Raw genomic sequence first — 17,961 nt, forward strand, 5'->3', positions numbered from 1 at the left:
GCCCACAATGAACATAATAATATATATATATTTTTTTAATCTTAGAATTTCATTCTGGAAGAGGAAGCTGAAAGGTTTAGCAAGTAAGCAAAAAACACAGACTGTTTTAGATTAATCTAACACTGTGTGTTAGATTAATAAAAACTGCAATTCATAGCCTAAGTGTACGGGAATCCCCCAGGCTTTGGCTGTTAGCCCAAAGAGCTACAGCCTAGACCTGTAAGTAAACTACAGATAGAACAGTAATCCCACGGAACTAAAGCCCATTCTTGTTTAGATAAGGCAATATAGGCTTGAGAGTGGTCCTAGCAGGCTGCCAGAAGCAAATGTAAATCTTCTCTGGGGACATAGCCATCCTGTGCTTCAAATCTTTCCTAACAAATATTTGTTATTCTAACAAATAACAATCAAAAAAGAGAAAAATATATTATAGAAAAGGACAAAAATCAACAGGCAACAGAAAATGGTCCTCAGGGAAACATAACATTGAAAAAATGAAATTATCCAACCTCAGTTTTTAAAATAGCTATGGTTCTTTTCCAAGTAATTAAAACAATGAGAACTTTAATAGAAAACTGAAAACCCCTAAAAAAAAAAAAAACCAAATGAAAATTCAGAATCAAATAATATAGTAACTAAAATTAAGAACTCAATGTCATTGTTAGGCACTAGGCAATTTTTCAAAAGTTTTCAAACTACTCCTTTCTAACAGCTATAGTTTAACCTTAAGTCTACTATTTTAAATCCCAAACAGAAAACCTTAAGCAATAAGTACTCCACTTGAGATGAAAGTTACTGATAGTTTTATAAATCAAAAAGAAAACTCAAAATTTTAGTTTCATTTCTTTTTTTTTATTTCGATCTCAAGTTATCAGTTTGATTTCTAATTTGCTAAGAAAACAAAATTTAGCTTACCTTATGTGAGAGCTGGAGAGTCTTTCTTTTTCTTCCTATTATATAAAGATTTCTTTCCTCTTCACCTTTCTCTAATCGGAAGTCTTCCAGCTTCCTACAAATGTAAATACCCAGTTATATGAACTACTGAATTGTTGAATAACTAAAGGATATAAAGAATAAAAACCAGTTTGATTCTATGAACGTTTATATACTTTTAAAATTAATACACAAAATCTCTAAGACAAAGCTTGTTAAAAATTTATATAAATATACATAAAAATCTCAAAGGCAGTTAGAAGAACCTATTTTTCATATGTGATGCAAAAATATTCATTCATTTGTTTTCTAATTGGTCCTATTAGAACCAATTCAAACAGGATAACCCATAATAGCTTTTTAAAATGTCCTCATGATTTTCTAGTTTGCAATTCCTTTCTCTCAAGAAAAAATAAGCACAGAGTCTGCCTTCTCCACTTTTATTCAAACTACATTTGATAATTTATAGAAACAAGAATAGCAATGTTACTGGGTTTTTTTTACCACCTATATCTCACTCACATGATACAACAAAAGATTGTTATTGTGACCAATTTCAAAGCAAAGGACCTGCCACCATGAAGAAGGTACTAAAAATCATTGTTTCTCTGAAAAGACTTCCTTTACTCCAACAGGAACATTATTAAAAACACATGGCTTTTATGTTTTTGTTTACTTTAACATCTCAATGGAAAAAGTTTTAATACTGACATCTTGACCATGCTCCAAGGTATAACTGGACACTCGACTGAGTGTAAATATTCTAAGTGTAAATTCTAACTGATTTTTAAGAAAATTGCGTTTTTCTCTAAGTATGCCTGACAGCCCGCACTCAAGATTATAGTGACACATTATTTTATCCAATGGGGATTTCTAAAGTAGACTCAAACTTTCACAAGTTGTCAGCTTCACCACTTTATATATTTAGGGAACTATGTAACGAGATTTTCAACTTGCAGCCAAATGAAAGTCCCACCACCTAATATCTGTATGTTTCCCTTTGTTTTGACAACGAACCACTACATACAATTGATTCGCAATCAATACAACAAAGGAACACTTGACGTAACTATCATTTTCAGCCCTGTGTGCAATTTCACTCCAAATGAGATGATCAGCTAAGAAAAGTGGTATTATCAAAGATCACAGTGTATATAAAATAACTTTCATATAGCCGGGCATGGTGGCTCATGCCTGTAATCCCAGTACTTTGAAAGGCCAAGGCGGGTGCATCACCTTAGGTCAGGAGTTCGCAACCAGCCTGGCCAACATAGTGAAACCTTGTCTCTACTGAAAATACAAAAAATTAGCTGGACATGGTGACGGGCACCTGTAGTCCCAGCTACTCGGGAGGCTGAAGCAGGAGAATCACTTGAACAGGAGGCGGAGGTTGCAGTGAGCTGAGATTGCACCATTGCATTCCAGCCTGGGCAACAAGAGTGAAAATTCCATCTTGAAAAAAAAATTTATAATAAATCCAGTTTCTACCATTCTTGGATCAAGACAAACTATGTGACTGAAACCTAGGTACAAAGGAATTACTTCTGTTGGTAAGCAACATTATATGCTTATAGCTCTGCAGAGCCATCATCTACCTTTATGTTTTTATTTATTACCTAAATTTTTCACAATGGACACAAACTTTTACAGTCAGAAAATAAATTTTTAAATACTACTCTTGATCCTTATCAAATGATATCCTAGCACACAGTTATGCAAAATTCACCCTTGTTTCCACTACTGGAATTGTTTCCATGGGCACTGATCACCACATCTCAATCAGGTATCGCCTTTATAAAATCTCACATGAGCTTTATTCTAGAATACAATGCTAGAAAGGGCTATTTTTTGTGTGTGAAAATCATGGCAGATAGCAAGCTGACTCACAAAACCCATTCCTCCTTTAATTCCTTAGAAACACAATCAAAATTTTATCCAGGCTCTTTGCTGCTCTAAACAGACACTGCGTTACCTACTCTCCTCCTTAGCTTAGTATGGTCAAATGACAACATTCTGGTCAGTGAGTTATAAGCAGAAATGCTACACGGCTAAAGAAAGTTCCCTTGACTAGAAATGCTCTTTTTGACATCTGAACATCTTTATTCTTCTGTTCTAAATCTCAACCTACATCACAGATACAGGTATGTAATGGCTACAGCTTCAGCAGCAATCTTGGACTATGCAGTGACTTTAAGACTAGAAACCAAGGCTGGATGCAGTGGCTCACATCTATAATCCCAGCACTGTGGAAGGCCAAGGCAGGTGGATTACCTGAGGTCAGGAGTTTGATACCAGCCTGGCCAGCAGGGTGAAACCCCATCTCTACCAAAACTGTAAAATTATCTGGGTGTGATGCACATGCCTGTAATCACAGCTACTTAGGAGGCTAAGGCAGGAGAATCACTTGAGCCTGGGAGGCAGAGGTTGCAGTGAGCTGAGACTACACCATTGCACTCCAGCCTGGGTGACAAGAGCGAAACACTGGTTCCCCAACCCCCACAAAAAAAAAAAAAAAAAAAAAAAAAAGACTAGAACCTATGCCCCATGATGGAAATGAGAAACACAGGAGCCTACATTCCAGAGTAACTGTGGGACCACTATTCCAGCCTTAGATTATTTCTAGTCTTCCTTTAGATAAGAAAATAAATGCCTGTGTGTTTAAGAAACTAATTTTTGAGGTCTTTCTCTCCTGATACCCGTTTACTTCCCTTGGTTTTGATGATGAAAAGTATCCCAAATTATACTTTTGGGTCTGATGACCATAAGACTTAGACACCAATTTAAAACTTAATTATAGCATACTATATACATAATAATTTTCTGTATTTCTCATCACAATTCCAGATTTGGCTTTTCACAATTTTCTAGTGTACCCAGAAAACCTTCCCAAATTCACAGAACAATACATACGTACTATCTAATACCACTCCAGTATTCATTCAAACTCTTCTGGTTAAACATTAAAAAAAAAAACGCAAAGATAAATTCACAAAATTATCTTCAAGATATTAGTTATTATGAGACATAAACATGAGAAAATACTAAAACATTTTAAATATCACTGAAAAAAGTATTTGCTGCTTCCAATAATTCAAATCAATACATTACAACTCAGCACCAAAGACCCTACTGCCCATATTATAATGAAATAGCATTTCTTACTAAAAGAAAATAGGGCTGCTTAAAAGACTAATTTCAGATATAAGTCAAAAAATTTTAAGTGTATTAGGTGAATGGGTAAAAGAAAAAAAGATTACAAGATGAACTATAACATCTTCCCCTCAAAGTGTGCTATGAAAAACTACTGGTCATTTTGAAAGGACAGGGAACCTTGAAAAGTGGCTCCTCAAGAGGTAGAGAAGAGATGATTTTAAAAACATCAATAAAGAATATCAGAAATAAGTTAAACCCCAGCTATGTGATTTATACACTAAAAACACACAAATTGGTGACTGTTGAATACTGAAAAGGAATAAATCTTTATTTTGAGGGGAAATAAAGCAAAATAATCAAGCATCTACTCTGCCTTTCCTATACAAACTTTGCTACTGGATAATTAAGTACAGTTGGGTAGATTTCTTTTTAGAAGTGTACAAGATAATAAATGAAGGAGCTTTCATAGAGTTAAAAATCACAATTTTATAACAGGTAATAAATTAATGAATCTAGACATTAAGCACTGATAGCTACTAACATCACAAAAAGCAAGGCTACTTATGTGTGCCTTCTGACAGAATTCTACCTCTTATGAAGCAGCCTTGCAAAAACCTAAAAACATTTTTGACAACTGAAACAACTGTAAACGTAAACGCAGCCTGAATATTTGGTTATACTGAGAAATTATTTTCTTAAGGTATGGTAACAGCATCATGGTTATATTTTAATTACTTATCTTTTAGAAATACACACTAATATGTATATGGACAAAAATAATATGTTTAGGATTTCTTTCAATATTTTACTGAAAGGACAAAAGTGGGTGTGTGCATATGGATGAAACAATACTGGGTCTGAAAACCTTTACCATAGTAAAAAAAAAAAAAAGGTAGAGAATAATTTTGCCATTTTCCTACGACAATTAAAATAGTAAGATTCCCACTCATTGCTACTATATTTATATAATTATTTACACAATAATGGAATGCAGAATGTGTAAATAACTGTATGAATATATTTTCATAGATAGAAACATTATAAATAGATGTCCTAAAACAAACCTAAATATGCCTAGTGGTACCTCTGGTACAACCACTCTTCGTTTCCATGCCTGCAGGTCACGTTCTGTAGCAATCTGACTGCGCGGAGCATTTTGATGCATCTGACGAACACCTTCAACTTGTCCACTACGACGCAGACCAATATTTGGAGGAGACTGAATGTCTAAGCTCTGTCTTCTAAAACCTAAGAAAAAATGATCAGGAGGTCATTCCAATACACGATTAAACTAAAATATGTTTAGCATGTAACAAGCCTATGTTTGCCTAAGACACATACCAAAAATAAAGAAATAAGACAGTATCTTCTGAAAAAACTTTATGAGAAAAATCTTCTTTTAATTTTTTATTATTTTATTTTTTGTACAGACAAGGTCTCATTATGTTGACCGGGCTAGTCTAAAACTTCTGGCCTCAAGCAATCCTCCCACCAAGGCTTCCCCAAAATGCTGGGATTACAGGCAAGAGCCACTGCACCCAGCCAGAGAGAATCTTAACATGCCCAAGATCAAAATGTAGAATACTGAACAAAGATTAACTATTAAACCTCAATTTCAATTTTTACTAGACTTTCTGAAATTATAAAATGTACAAACATTTCACATTACATTATATATACATTCCTAAAAACTGTGCCTTCTTCGAAATTGTATACTAAAAAAAGTCTTCTGGGAAAATTTGCACTGAAGACAGATACCTGAAATCAAGGTAGTTTTAAAAAAAGAGCTCTTACAATAGTAATCATGATTCTCAAGAGATAATCTGAGCCACTAAGGCAAGTAGCTGTCAAGGTGGTTATTAAAAAGTCAAACAAGTAAAATGTTGTGGGTAAATACCAGCGGTGCTAAAAATAGAGCTGGGCAAGTGGATGATTGGGCAATGAAGACAACAATGAAGCTCTGAACCTGACGAGCTGCTGTTAAGGTGGGTACAAGAGACTGAGCAACCTCCCATGAGCCAGAAGCCAGAGACCAGCCTCTGAGGAAGAAGTCCTAGGCAAAGTGCTCATTTTCTTACAATACAGGGTGAAAGGGCTCCTGCTGTTAACGCAACAGAAAAATTGAGGTTTCTATCGATTCTTGTGGGAGGCTATCAAGCGCTACTCCAGCTATGACAGCTCTTCTTGTCCAGGGAAAAATCCACAAGTAAACACAACTTCTGCACTCTTCTATGTACCACACTCTATTTACCAATCATATGTGTACCAATGTGTATTAGAGAACACACTATGCTTCACCAACTTCAAATGACATTAAATGCCCTGCTAGTAAACCAAGCATCTATATTAAAATACCATATATATATATTGAAGAAATATTTTTGAATCGGGAAATAAACACAAATTCTAAATTTAACTGCCCAAGTCATAGCATTATTCTCCAACAATTTGAAAAAACATGCAAAAAGTTATTTATCACATCACTTATAACAGCAAAGTATGAGAAACAACCTAAATTTCCACAAACAGATTACAAAGATTAGTTACTCCACACAGAGGAGGAGTATGAAACTCTAAAAAAAGGATGAAAAATTCTGTGAACTGATAGATTCCTAGAATATACTGTTAAGGCAATACAGTAGGTGCAGAAGAATGCATTTACGTATCCTGTGCCTCTTGCCATCACAGACTGAGGACATAGCATCTACTGTTCAGCATTCCTGTCTAAATGTTTAACCTGAGTCCAGGAGGAAATAATCAGACAAATCCAAATTAAGGGAAATCTTGTGAAAATAAAAAGCCTGAACCTTTCCAAAGTACCGGTGCTCTGAGAAAACTTTCCTGGATTAAAAGAAATAATAATTAAATGCAATGAGTAAGGCTTGATCAAATCTTAAATTTAAAAAAAAAAAGCCATGAGGAAGGACAATTGTTGGGACCACTGGGGAAGTGTAAGTAAGGACTCAAAACTAAGTAAAAGTGCTAAATACCAACATTCTCACATTCAGCTTGTTGAATGTGATAACTGTGTTATAGTTATATAAGAGAATATCTCTAGCTCTTGGATGATACAGGATGAAGCATGAAGGTATAAAGTGTCGCAAGTCTTACTCTCACATGCTTCAGAAAAAAAACATACAGGAATGTGTGTGTGCACATATACATAAAAAATAGCTAAAGCAAGTATAGTAATATAAAGAATCTAGTTAAAGAATATATGGGTGTTCACTGTATCCTCTTTCCAGGCTTTCTTTCCAAAATAAAAAAATAAAGACTTACGCTGTAAGTTTAAGAGAAAAGAAATACTATTTTAAATGAATAATGAAACTTGTAAATCACATTGGACTAGAAACAAAGAGGAACCTGAATTAGAAATCATAATCTGAACTTGTGGCAATCTGACAAACTTGTCAAAACAAATTAACACAAAGGCTTGAGGGTTTTTTGTTTGTTTGTTTGTTTTTGAGACAGTCTCACTCTGTCACCCAGGCTGGAGTGCAGTGGCACGCTCTCACACACTGCAACCTCCACCTCCTGGCTTCAAGTGATTCTCTGCCTCAGCCTCCCGAGCAGCTGGGATTACAAGCACCTGCCACCACGCCTCCCTAATTTTTGTATTTTTAGTAGAGATGCAGTTTCACCATCTTGACCAGGCTGTTCTTGAACTCCTGACCTTGTGATCCAACCAGCCTCAGCCTCCCATAGTGCTGGGATTACAGACATGAGCCACCACACCCAGCCAAGGCTTGAGTTTTAAAGTCCACACAGAAATACCTTGGGTTTGTCAGTTGTAAATAAGAAACAGCACCCAGTCCCTATCCTAAAAACAAATCCAAATCCTTGCAAGTGTTATACCCTAAATGAAATTCTAACCCACTTACTGGGAAAAAAAGATGGCTAGAAAACTTTTCTATCTCATCCTGAATTCAAGTAAGAGGATGTGAAAAATGTTGCCTAGGAATTGATAGGCCTACGCCACTCATCTAGATTGTGGGGTTTTAATTTCTATTACCCATGTAATTCAAAAAATACAAAGATGCTAAGTTAAAGAAAGAATTGGATCTTGAAGGGCCTGCATATCATAATGCTGTCTTTCACCAAGGGTAACCTGCGTATAGGGACCACGTCTTTGGAGCCACCCGATCTTTATACCATTCTGTTATTTTCAAGAAAGGCAATCTGTCAGATATTCAATTCGTTGTTTTATAAAACTTCTTAATAAATAAGATCAAATTTAACAAAATATTTTACTATAAAAAGGACTCAGCTTGGTAATATCCTACCAGCCATTCTAAAAAGATAAGCCCTCAACTTTAGCTGCACATCATTCCCACTAATTTCCTCCTAAAGATGAGCTCCTAATTGAAAGTACCACAGTGATAAGTAACAATATGGATACATAACCATACTAAGAGAAGCATTCCCAAAGAATCTCAACATGTGATAATACTGTAAAATAAATAACTTAGAAGAAAAAAAGAAAGTATGACCCAAAATACAGATATTCAACCTCATTAGTGATAAAGAAAAATTCCAAGTCCAAATTGCATTACCATGTGACAATCATTTAAATGGCAAAAATCTAAAAACCTAAAACTGCTAATTATTTGAGAAGTAAATCAACAGCATGTTTTATACATTGCTGATGGGAATATAAACTGTACACCCACTATGGACAAGTTTGGTAAAATCTTATAAAACTGAAAACTCATATAGCTATACCTAGCATTTCCACACCTAGATTAACATTCTACAGAAATTCTTTCAAATATATGTGAGACACACAAGACTATTACAGAAAACTCTCTGTTCATGATAAACAAAACCTCAAAATTACCCAAATGCCCATCAAAAAAAAATGAGTAAAAGTGGATATATACATGTAATTGAATAATACATACAAATTAAAATGAATCTGATACAACTGTGGCGCAATCGTAGAAGTTTAACAATATGTGGTGGGGCACTTTGGGAGGCCGAGGCGGGTGATCACAAAGTCAGGAGTCAGAGACCAGCCTGATCAACATGGAGAAGCCCGTCTCTACTAAAAATACAAAAAATTAGCCAGGTGTGGTAGCACACATCTGTAATCCCAGCTACTCAGGAGGCTGAGGCAGGAGAATCACTTGTACCCAGGAGGCAGAGGTTGCAGTGAGCTGAGATCACACCACTAAATTCCAGCTGGGTGACAGAGCAAGACCAAAAAAAAAAAGAAAAAGAAATATAATAATATGTGAAAAAAAGTGCCTAATGAATACTTAGAACAAATACCTTTTAGCAATGCATATAGGAAAGTGAAAATTATATTTTTAGGCCAGGCCTGGTGGCTCATGCCTATGATCCCAGCACTTTAGGAGGCCAAGGCAGGTGGATCATGAGGTTAGGAGTTCGAGACCAGCCTGGCCAAGATGTTAAAACCCCGTCTCTACTAAAATTACAAAAATTAGCTGGGTGCAGCTGTAATCCTAGATACTCGGGAGGCTGAGGCAAGAGAATCGCTTAAACCTGGGAGGCAGAGGTTGCAGGGAGCCGAGATCACGCCTTTGCACTCCAGCCTGGGTGACAGAGTGAGACTCCATCTCAAAAAAAAAACTATATTTTTTAAAAGCCAAAGAAAGGATCTACATAAGATTCAGAATAACTGTTATCTTGGGAGAGACAAACCAGAGAAGACCACTAAATACAAATGCAGGTTACTATCATGATCTGAAACAAATAAAAGAGGATCATATGTAAACCAATGATGAATATGTCCTAAATAAAGGGTTGCCTACCCTAATTCTGTGCATCTGTCTAAAACAATTCAATATATAAAAGAAGTAAAACAAAGTTAGGTACTGATTTTAAAGTGAGATTTAGAAGACAACAAATATAATTTCTAGACATAATAGTTACTGCAAATAAAAATACAAAGACCAGGGAAGTGGGTAACTGAGTGAAAAAGAGATCAAGAGTGGTAGGGCAGACCGGGCATGGTGGATTGCACCTATTAATCCCAGCACTGTGGGAGGCTGAAGCAGGTGGATCACTTGAGGTCAGGAGTTGGAGACCAGACAGGCCAACGTGGTGAAACCCCATCATCTCTACTAAAAAATACAAATATTAGACAGGCATAGTGGCACACACTTGTAATCCCAGCTACTTGGGAGGCAGAGGCAGGAGAATCACTTGAACCCAGGTGGCAGAGGTTGCAGTGAGCCAAGATCGCACTGTACTTCAGCCTGGGTGACAGAGTCGGACTGTCTCAAAACGGGGAGAAAAAAAAAACAGTGACAGGGTGCTGAACAAACCATCTAGAGAACAGCACTGAGTGACAGAGAGCTAAGAAATAAATTTGAGCAGGACCGGCGCGGTGGCTCAGGCCTATAATCCCAGCACTTTGGGAGGCCGAGGCGGGTGGATCACGAGGTCAAGAGACTGAGACCATCCTGGTCAACATGGTGAAACCCCGTCTCTACTAAAAATACAAAAATTAGCTGGGCCTGGTGGTGCGTGCCTGTAGTCACAGCTACTCAGGAGGCTGAGGCAGGAGAATTGCTTGAACCCAGGAGGCGGAGGTTGCGGTGAGCCGAGATCACGCCATTGCACTCCAGTCTGGGTAACAACAGCGAAACTCCGTCTCAAAAATAAATAAATAAATAAATAAATAAATTATTGATTAATTAATTTGAGCAAACATATTTTAAATAGTTTCCTTCTCCAAATAAAGGCATACTTCCCTGACTATACATTTACTTGTTCAAAGTAGATTTCTGTAAATTACTTTCCCATTACTTTCCATTACAAAACAAGATTAAGAGTACATAACAGAAAAGGCAAATTCTACAACAGACAAGTAGAAATATTTGGCTAAAATAAAAAAATTTTAAGCAGATATTTAAATTGATGGCTGGGTTATTTAAGTTTGTGGCTAAGTGCCCCAGGCAGGCATGAGATGGTAAGGACTGCTTCTGTGGCACTACTAGTATTTTAAAGCAGTGCCTCTTATCATGAGCAAACATTTACCTTTCCCAGGGTTAGTTTTCATTTACATAACAATCACATCTCTAAATTATTTCTACTATCTACTTCTACTATTAAGGACTCAACACTGAAAACTCACTAAGTTTTCAAACTTTCTGATTAAATAAGAAAAATCATACTCTACCCCAATTCAGTTTTTCAAAATTATAAATGTTACAGGCAAAGAAAAGCTAGAATTACTGTTTTCTTTTAAAAACCAATTTGTTATTCGCTCCTATTTAACACAATTTTGTAAATACTGTATTTTTAGAGCACAAAAGGCTTCAGCAGTACTTGAAATACCCATTTGTTACTACATCATCTTACACCTAATAAAGCTACCTTCAAACTACGAATTAAGTTGTAAAAATACATTGTTTACTTAAGTTTCTCACGTTACATGTACCTGACAAAGATTTCACTTACTCTTTAATTTCAATGCAGCCATATTCAAGTAAAATATTTCTCATTATTTATTACCTCTCCGGGGTGTTTCTTCACCATTTGAAAGTCCACTTGGAATAGTATCCTGATCTGCTCCCATCCTCTGATCCTGCTGCTGCTGCAACTGTCTTATCATTCCATCAAGAATACTCGATTCTGGGTTGCGTTCATCATTATCATTGGTTTGCAGACTTATAATTTGTTCAATTACCTCTCCATCACCTACAAATTCAGTTAATGAATATATCATCATATAAAAGCAGAAAACAAAATCAATTCGGTATGATACAAATTAAAATATATTAACAACGGTCAGAATTCCCATTTTTGAAAAATACCAGTTTAAAAAGATACTCTATACATTCGCCAACAAGTCGGAGAAAAAAAGATACAAAACCAACAAAGTCAGGCCAGGCGTGGTGGCTCACGCCTATAATCCCAGCACTTTGGGAGGCTGAGGTGGGTGGATCACGAGGTCAAGAGATCGAGACCATCCTGGTCAACATGGTGAAACCCTGTCTCTACTAAAAATACAAAAAATTAGCTGGGCATGGTGGTGCCCGCCTGTAGTCCCAGCTACTCAGGAGGCTGAGGCAGGAGAATTGCCTGAACCCAGGAGGCAGAGGTTGCGGTGAGCCGAGATCGCGCCATTGCACTCCAGCCTGGGTAACAAGAGCGAAACTCCTTCTCAAAAAAAAAAAAAAACCAACAAAGTCTTCCTGTAGAGGACTAAATACTACAAAAACTTCAAAGCAGCCTCCAAAATTCCTGCAAGTGAAAACATGAAAACATTTCTGTAAAACTTTATTATGCTGTTTCACACTAATGCCCCTCACTATACTCGATATATTTCACTAAAATCTTATTCCTGAGTCTCTAACTGGAACAGAGCAACTATGGGTGACTTCCAATGTAGAGAAAAATCACTGACATTTAATTTCTTCTCTGTCTTTAAGAGGAAAAAAAGGGAGGTAAGGGTGAGACCTTTTTAAGCCTTCAACAGGACAACTTTAGCTCTCCTCCTGCCCCAAGAGTCCTTGGAGAACAGTGCAATTGATGGTGGTAATTACACAGGCCTCTCCCACTAATCTCAAATTACTCTTAGATATGTTTTTAGCATAGCCAGTACCCATAATTCTTACTTCAAGTAATTTATTTTTATTTTTTAAATAAAATATTTAATTTTAAGTATCTTTGCTTCTTTACTTTTCAAATGCATTTTCAGAAATATTTAACAGGTCCATCCACTAGTGTTGCTGGAAAAAAAGGTTGTAGAATCTGGAACTATATCTAAATATTAACATTTTCATGCAAATATCTCCTAAGTTCTCTCACCATAAGACACTTATGTAAACAAATTCAATATATAAGAGAGAACTCCAGCCTGACCAACATGGAGAAACCCCGTCTCTACTAAAAAATACAAAACTAGCCGGGCATGGTGGTAAACACCTGGAATCCCACCTACCTGGGAGGCTGAGGCAGGAGAATAGCTTGAACCCAGGAGGCAGAGGTTGCAGTGAGCCGAGATCATGCCACTGCACTCCAGCCTGGGCAACAAGAGCAAAACTCCATCACAAAAAAAAAAAAAAAAAAAGTCCAGGCACAGTGGCTCATGCCTGTAATCCCAACACTTCGGGAGGCCAAGGCCAGCAAGATCACATGAGGTTGGGAGTTCAAGACCAGTCAGACCAACATGGAGAAACCCCATCTCTACTAAAAATACAAAATTAGCCAGGCGTGGTGATGCAGGCCTATAATCCCAGCGACTTGGGAGGCTGAGGCAGGAGAATCATTTGAACCCGGGAGTGGAAGTTGCAGTGAGACAAGATCACGGCGTTGCACTCCAGCCTGGGCAACAAAAGCGAAACTCTGTCTTAAAAAAAAAACAAAAAACACAAAGAACTCCCCACTCTTTCTTTAACCCACTTATAAAGAGAACTCTTTTAAAAAGGAAAAAAAAAAAAAAAAAAAGGAACCCAGGACATGGTGGCTCACACCTGTAATCCCAGCACTTTTGGAGGCCAAGGCAGGTGGATCACTTGAGATCAGGAGTTTGAGACCAGTCCCTACCAAAAATACAAAAAAAATTAGCTGGGCCTGGTGGCACACACCTGTAATTCCATCTACTTGGGAAGCTGAGGTAAGAGAATTGCTTGAACCCAGAAGCCAAAGGTTACAGTGAGCCAAGATCGCACCACTGCACTCCAGCCTGGGTTACAGTGAAACTGTGTCTCAAAATAAATAAATTAAATTAAAAATAAAGGTAATAATCAAAAGGAATGCAAAGCTATAACCTGCCACCGTAAAAACAGATAGATAAACTGCAAAACCTCATATAGTATTATGGGGTGAAGGAGGGGGTTTCCATCCTGCTACCTGAGCAAGACTGCCTTGCATATCACTGTTAATGCCTTTGTATTACTATGGAAACCAATGAAGAACTTAAAAGAGCTAAATGTCTCTCTTAACTTTGTCTTTAAAAATCAGTAATTTTTATCTCTCTCAAAAATTTGAGCCTTAATTTAAAAAGTTAAGATTTTAATCAGAATCACTAATAACAAAAAATTTCTAAGATTACAACATGATACCAAAGGGAAAATGGTAAAGATTTCTAATTGTCACAAGCCAAAATAACCTAAGTCTATATAATTTTTCTTTTTTTTTTTGTGGGGGGGCAGGCAGACACAAGTTCTTGCTATACTTCCCAGGCTGGTCTCGAACTCCTGAGCTCAAGCAATCTGTCTGCCTCAGCCTCCCAAAGTGCTAGAATTACAGGCATGAGCCACTGCACTTGGCCATAACTTTTCTTTCATAGCACAGAGCACTTAACTGTTAACTTCTCAAATATCAGAACATTAATTGTTTCTACTGAAATACTGAAGGAGGGTTCTACCCATGAAAGCTTAACTGGTACGGCAAGTGTCCTTTTGCCATAAACAACTACAATACCGGAAAAAATATTCTAAAACAAGGGCTTTCAGACATTGGACAACAGGCAGCACAAGACTGTGATTCCTGAGAGAAGAGGAGCAATGGAGGCAAACCCTTTTGACTGCTCCAGGTTACTGTCTGGAGGTAATTTCTAGGTTACAGAACAAAATAGAGGACCCAAACAGCATCCAGAGGTCTGAGTTGAGAAGACAGAGGTCAGAGTTTGCTGGAAGTAGAATGTTAAAATATGCAGGGCTGAGTATCAGAGTAGAGTGAATTGCACACAAAGCTCCAGAGATCTGTATGAGGTCCAATCAATTATCTGACTAAATACTGATATGTGGCCAGGCACAGTGGCTCATGCCTATAATCCCTGCACTTTGGGAGGTGGGCAGATCAGTTCAAGACCAGACTGTCCAGCATGGTAAAACCCCAACTCTATTAAAAATATAAAAGTCAGTCCGGTGTGGTGGCACACACCTGTAGTCTCAGCTACTTGGGAGGCTGAGGCAGGGGAATTGCTTGAAACATGGAGGCAAAGGTTGCAGTGAGGAGACATCACACCACTGCACTCCAGCCTGGGCAACAGAGCAAGCCTTTGTCTCAAAAAATAAATAAATAAATAAATAAAAATAACAAAGACTGATATGTGTTCACATGGGGTAGAACTCCATTACTGAGGGAAAAATACTAAAAAGCAGTATGCGAAAAAATTTGCAGAGCTCTCACAGGACAGAAATAGCTCAAGTTCCCAGCAGCCAGAATAGACACCTCATAATACACAGAAGTGCTTTATGTACACTTCCAGTTTTAATATCTAGAATATTAAGAAAACATATACTCAAGTGCAAAGCAGTAAGGAATATAATAACTGCTGTTGTTTTGGTGCCATAGCCAAAATTTCTGCTACAGTGCCAGAATTTTATTTCCACCCACCTGTAATCCATGAGTACAAATGTCAACACCGTAAAAAAAAATTTCTACATTTTTAAAGTATTGTTTTGAATATGGCTGTGACCTTGCAGACTCCATAAAAGGATGCAGATATACCTATGGGTCTGCAAACCACACACTGACAATCTGCCCTAAAGCAACCATTATATACAAATATTGCTAATAAGACATTAGTAGAAGTCATATGGAACACATAAAAAAATCCTCAATTCCAAAGAAGAAAAAGGAAAAAGACACAAAGAACAAAAAGAATAAAGAGGAAACAAATAAGAATACTCTATGTTTGAACTCATACCATATGAACATTTAAGTGTAAATACTTATTTGTTTGTTTGTTTGTTTATTTTGATGCGGAGTTTCGCTCGTTACCCAGGCTGGAGTGCAATGGCGCGATCTCAGCTCACCGCAACCTCCGCCTCCTAGGTTCAGGCAATTCTCCTGCCTCAGCCTCCTAAGTAGCTGGGATTACAGGCAGGCGCCACCATGCCCAGCTAATTTTTTGCATTTTTAGTAGAGATGGGGTTTCACCATGTTGTCCAGGATGGTCTCGATCTTTTGACCTCATGATCCACCCGCCTCAGCCTCCCAAAGTGCTGGGATTACATGCGTGAGCCACCGCGCCCAGCTGCAGTACTCTATATTTAATAGAATACTTTTACTTAAATTCTAATTAAAAGTTATCAGATTTGATAAATTGCCTCCAAGAAATCTATTTTAAATATAAAGACACAGATCAATTGGAAGAACTGACGAAGATATACCATGACAATACTAATCCAAAACAAGTTGAACTGGCTATATTAATATGAAACAAGATGCTTCAAAACAAAAAATATTTCCAGAGATACAGAGATACATTTCATAATAAGAAAAGAATTATTTCATCCAGAAGACAAACAATCCAAACTGTATGGATGAGATTTAAAATACATCAAGTAATACTGAGTAAACTGAAGAGAGAAATAAGGTAAATTTCACCTGACAGTTGGATATTTCAATCTGGATGACAGCCCCAAACTGGAAACAAGCCTTTAACCAGCAGTGAATACATAAACAAATGATGATATATCCATCTATTCCATGGGGCACTATCAGTCTCAATCAATAAACAGGAACAAACTACTGATACATGGAACACCACCAATGAATATCAAAAGCACCATACTAAGTCAAAAAAGCCAGACACAAAAGATTACACTTTAGGGCCTGGTGCAGTGGCTCACGCCAGTAATTCCAACACTTTGGGAGGCCAAGGTGGGTGGATCAAGAGGTCAAGGGATTGAGACCATCCTGGCCAATAGGGTAAAACAATGTCTCTACTAAAAATACAAAAATTAAAATTAGCTGGGTGTGGTGGTGTACATCTGTAGTCCCAGCTATAGGCATGGCAGGAGAATCACTTGAACCCAGGAGGCAGAGGTTGCAGTGAGCCAAGATTGCACCACTGCACTCCAGCCTGGTAACAGAATAAGACTCCATCTCAAAAAAAAAAAAAAAATTACTTTGTATATAAAAGCTTAAAAGACAAAATTAAAGTGACAGAAAATACAATACTGATTACAAGGGATAGGGAGAAAGAAGAAGACTGACTCTAAACAGTTCCTGGGGACTTTTGCGGGCAGTATAAATGTTTTATATCTTAATTGTAGTGGTAGTTACTTGATTATTTAACAACTGTCTCAACATATTTGACAGCCTGGGCAACATGGCAAAACCCCGTCTCTACTAAAAATACAAAAATCAGAGAACAATCCAAGATGGCCGATCGCTAACATCCCGGGATTGCAGCTCTCAGGGAAGGCGCGGAGAAATAGAGGACGCCACACTTTCAGACAAAGTCTGGTCGCTCACGGAGCAGAAGATCCCCCAGTGGTGGAAACACACGGGTCGCCAGCGCGACTCTCGTGGTCGGCGCAGCGGTTCCGCCGGCACCTCGACGCGGCAGCTCTCGGAGCAGAGTAAACGGGACAGGTTCCCCTTCTGACCGAGGTTTGGAGCCCCAGGAAGGCAGAGTCGCCTACTACGGAAACAAGAAGGAAGCCCGACAAGATAATCCTGGGCAGAAAAGCACCATCAGTTTTAAGGCCACTGCTCTGGCCCTGGGAACTAACAACCTGGACGTCCACTCAAGAGACCTAATTGAAAGTTGGTAATTTCAAAGACGACAGGAGGATAAATTTACAATGACGGGAAGAAACCAGCGTAAAAAAGCTGAGAATACTCAAAGTCAGAATGCCTCTCCCTCTAAAGATGATCACAGTTCCACATCAACAATGGAACGAGGCTTGATGGAGAACGAGCACCTCCTGATGACAGAATCACTCTTCAAGGAATGGTTAATAACAAACTTCGGTGAGTTAAAAGAACATGTTGTAGCCCAACGTAAAGAAACTAGGAACTTTGAAAAAAGGTTTGATGAAATCGTATTGAGAATAGACAACTTAGAGAGGAGTATGAGTGAATTAATGGAACTGAAGAATACAATACAGGAACTCCGAGAAGTATGCACAGGTTTAAACACTCGAATTGTTCAAGCAGAAG

The 17,961-nt window shown here is 37.7% G+C and overlaps 1 protein-coding gene across 3 annotated transcripts in view; it reads right to left on the minus strand.

Moving 5' to 3' along the window:
• Window positions 1-17,961, minus strand: part of BRWD1 (bromodomain and WD repeat domain containing 1) — a 141,653-nt gene that overhangs the window by 73,276 nt on the left and 50,416 nt on the right. For all 3 annotated transcript variants that reach the window (XM_078358412.1, XM_035283039.3, XM_035283038.3), the window contains 3 exons: window positions 11,569-11,754; window positions 5,151-5,334; window positions 916-1,009 (listed from right to left, as the gene is read on the minus strand). In XM_078358412.1, coding sequence (XP_078214538.1) covers window positions 916-1,009; window positions 5,151-5,334; window positions 11,569-11,754 — 464 coding nt within the window. The remainder of the gene's footprint in view (window positions 1-915; window positions 1,010-5,150; window positions 5,335-11,568; window positions 11,755-17,961) is intronic.

This window comes from Callithrix jacchus, chromosome 21 (assembly GCF_049354715.1).
Source record: "Callithrix jacchus isolate 240 chromosome 21, calJac240_pri, whole genome shotgun sequence".
In the NCBI taxonomy this organism is placed as follows: Eukaryota; Metazoa; Chordata; class Mammalia; order Primates; family Cebidae; genus Callithrix; species Callithrix jacchus.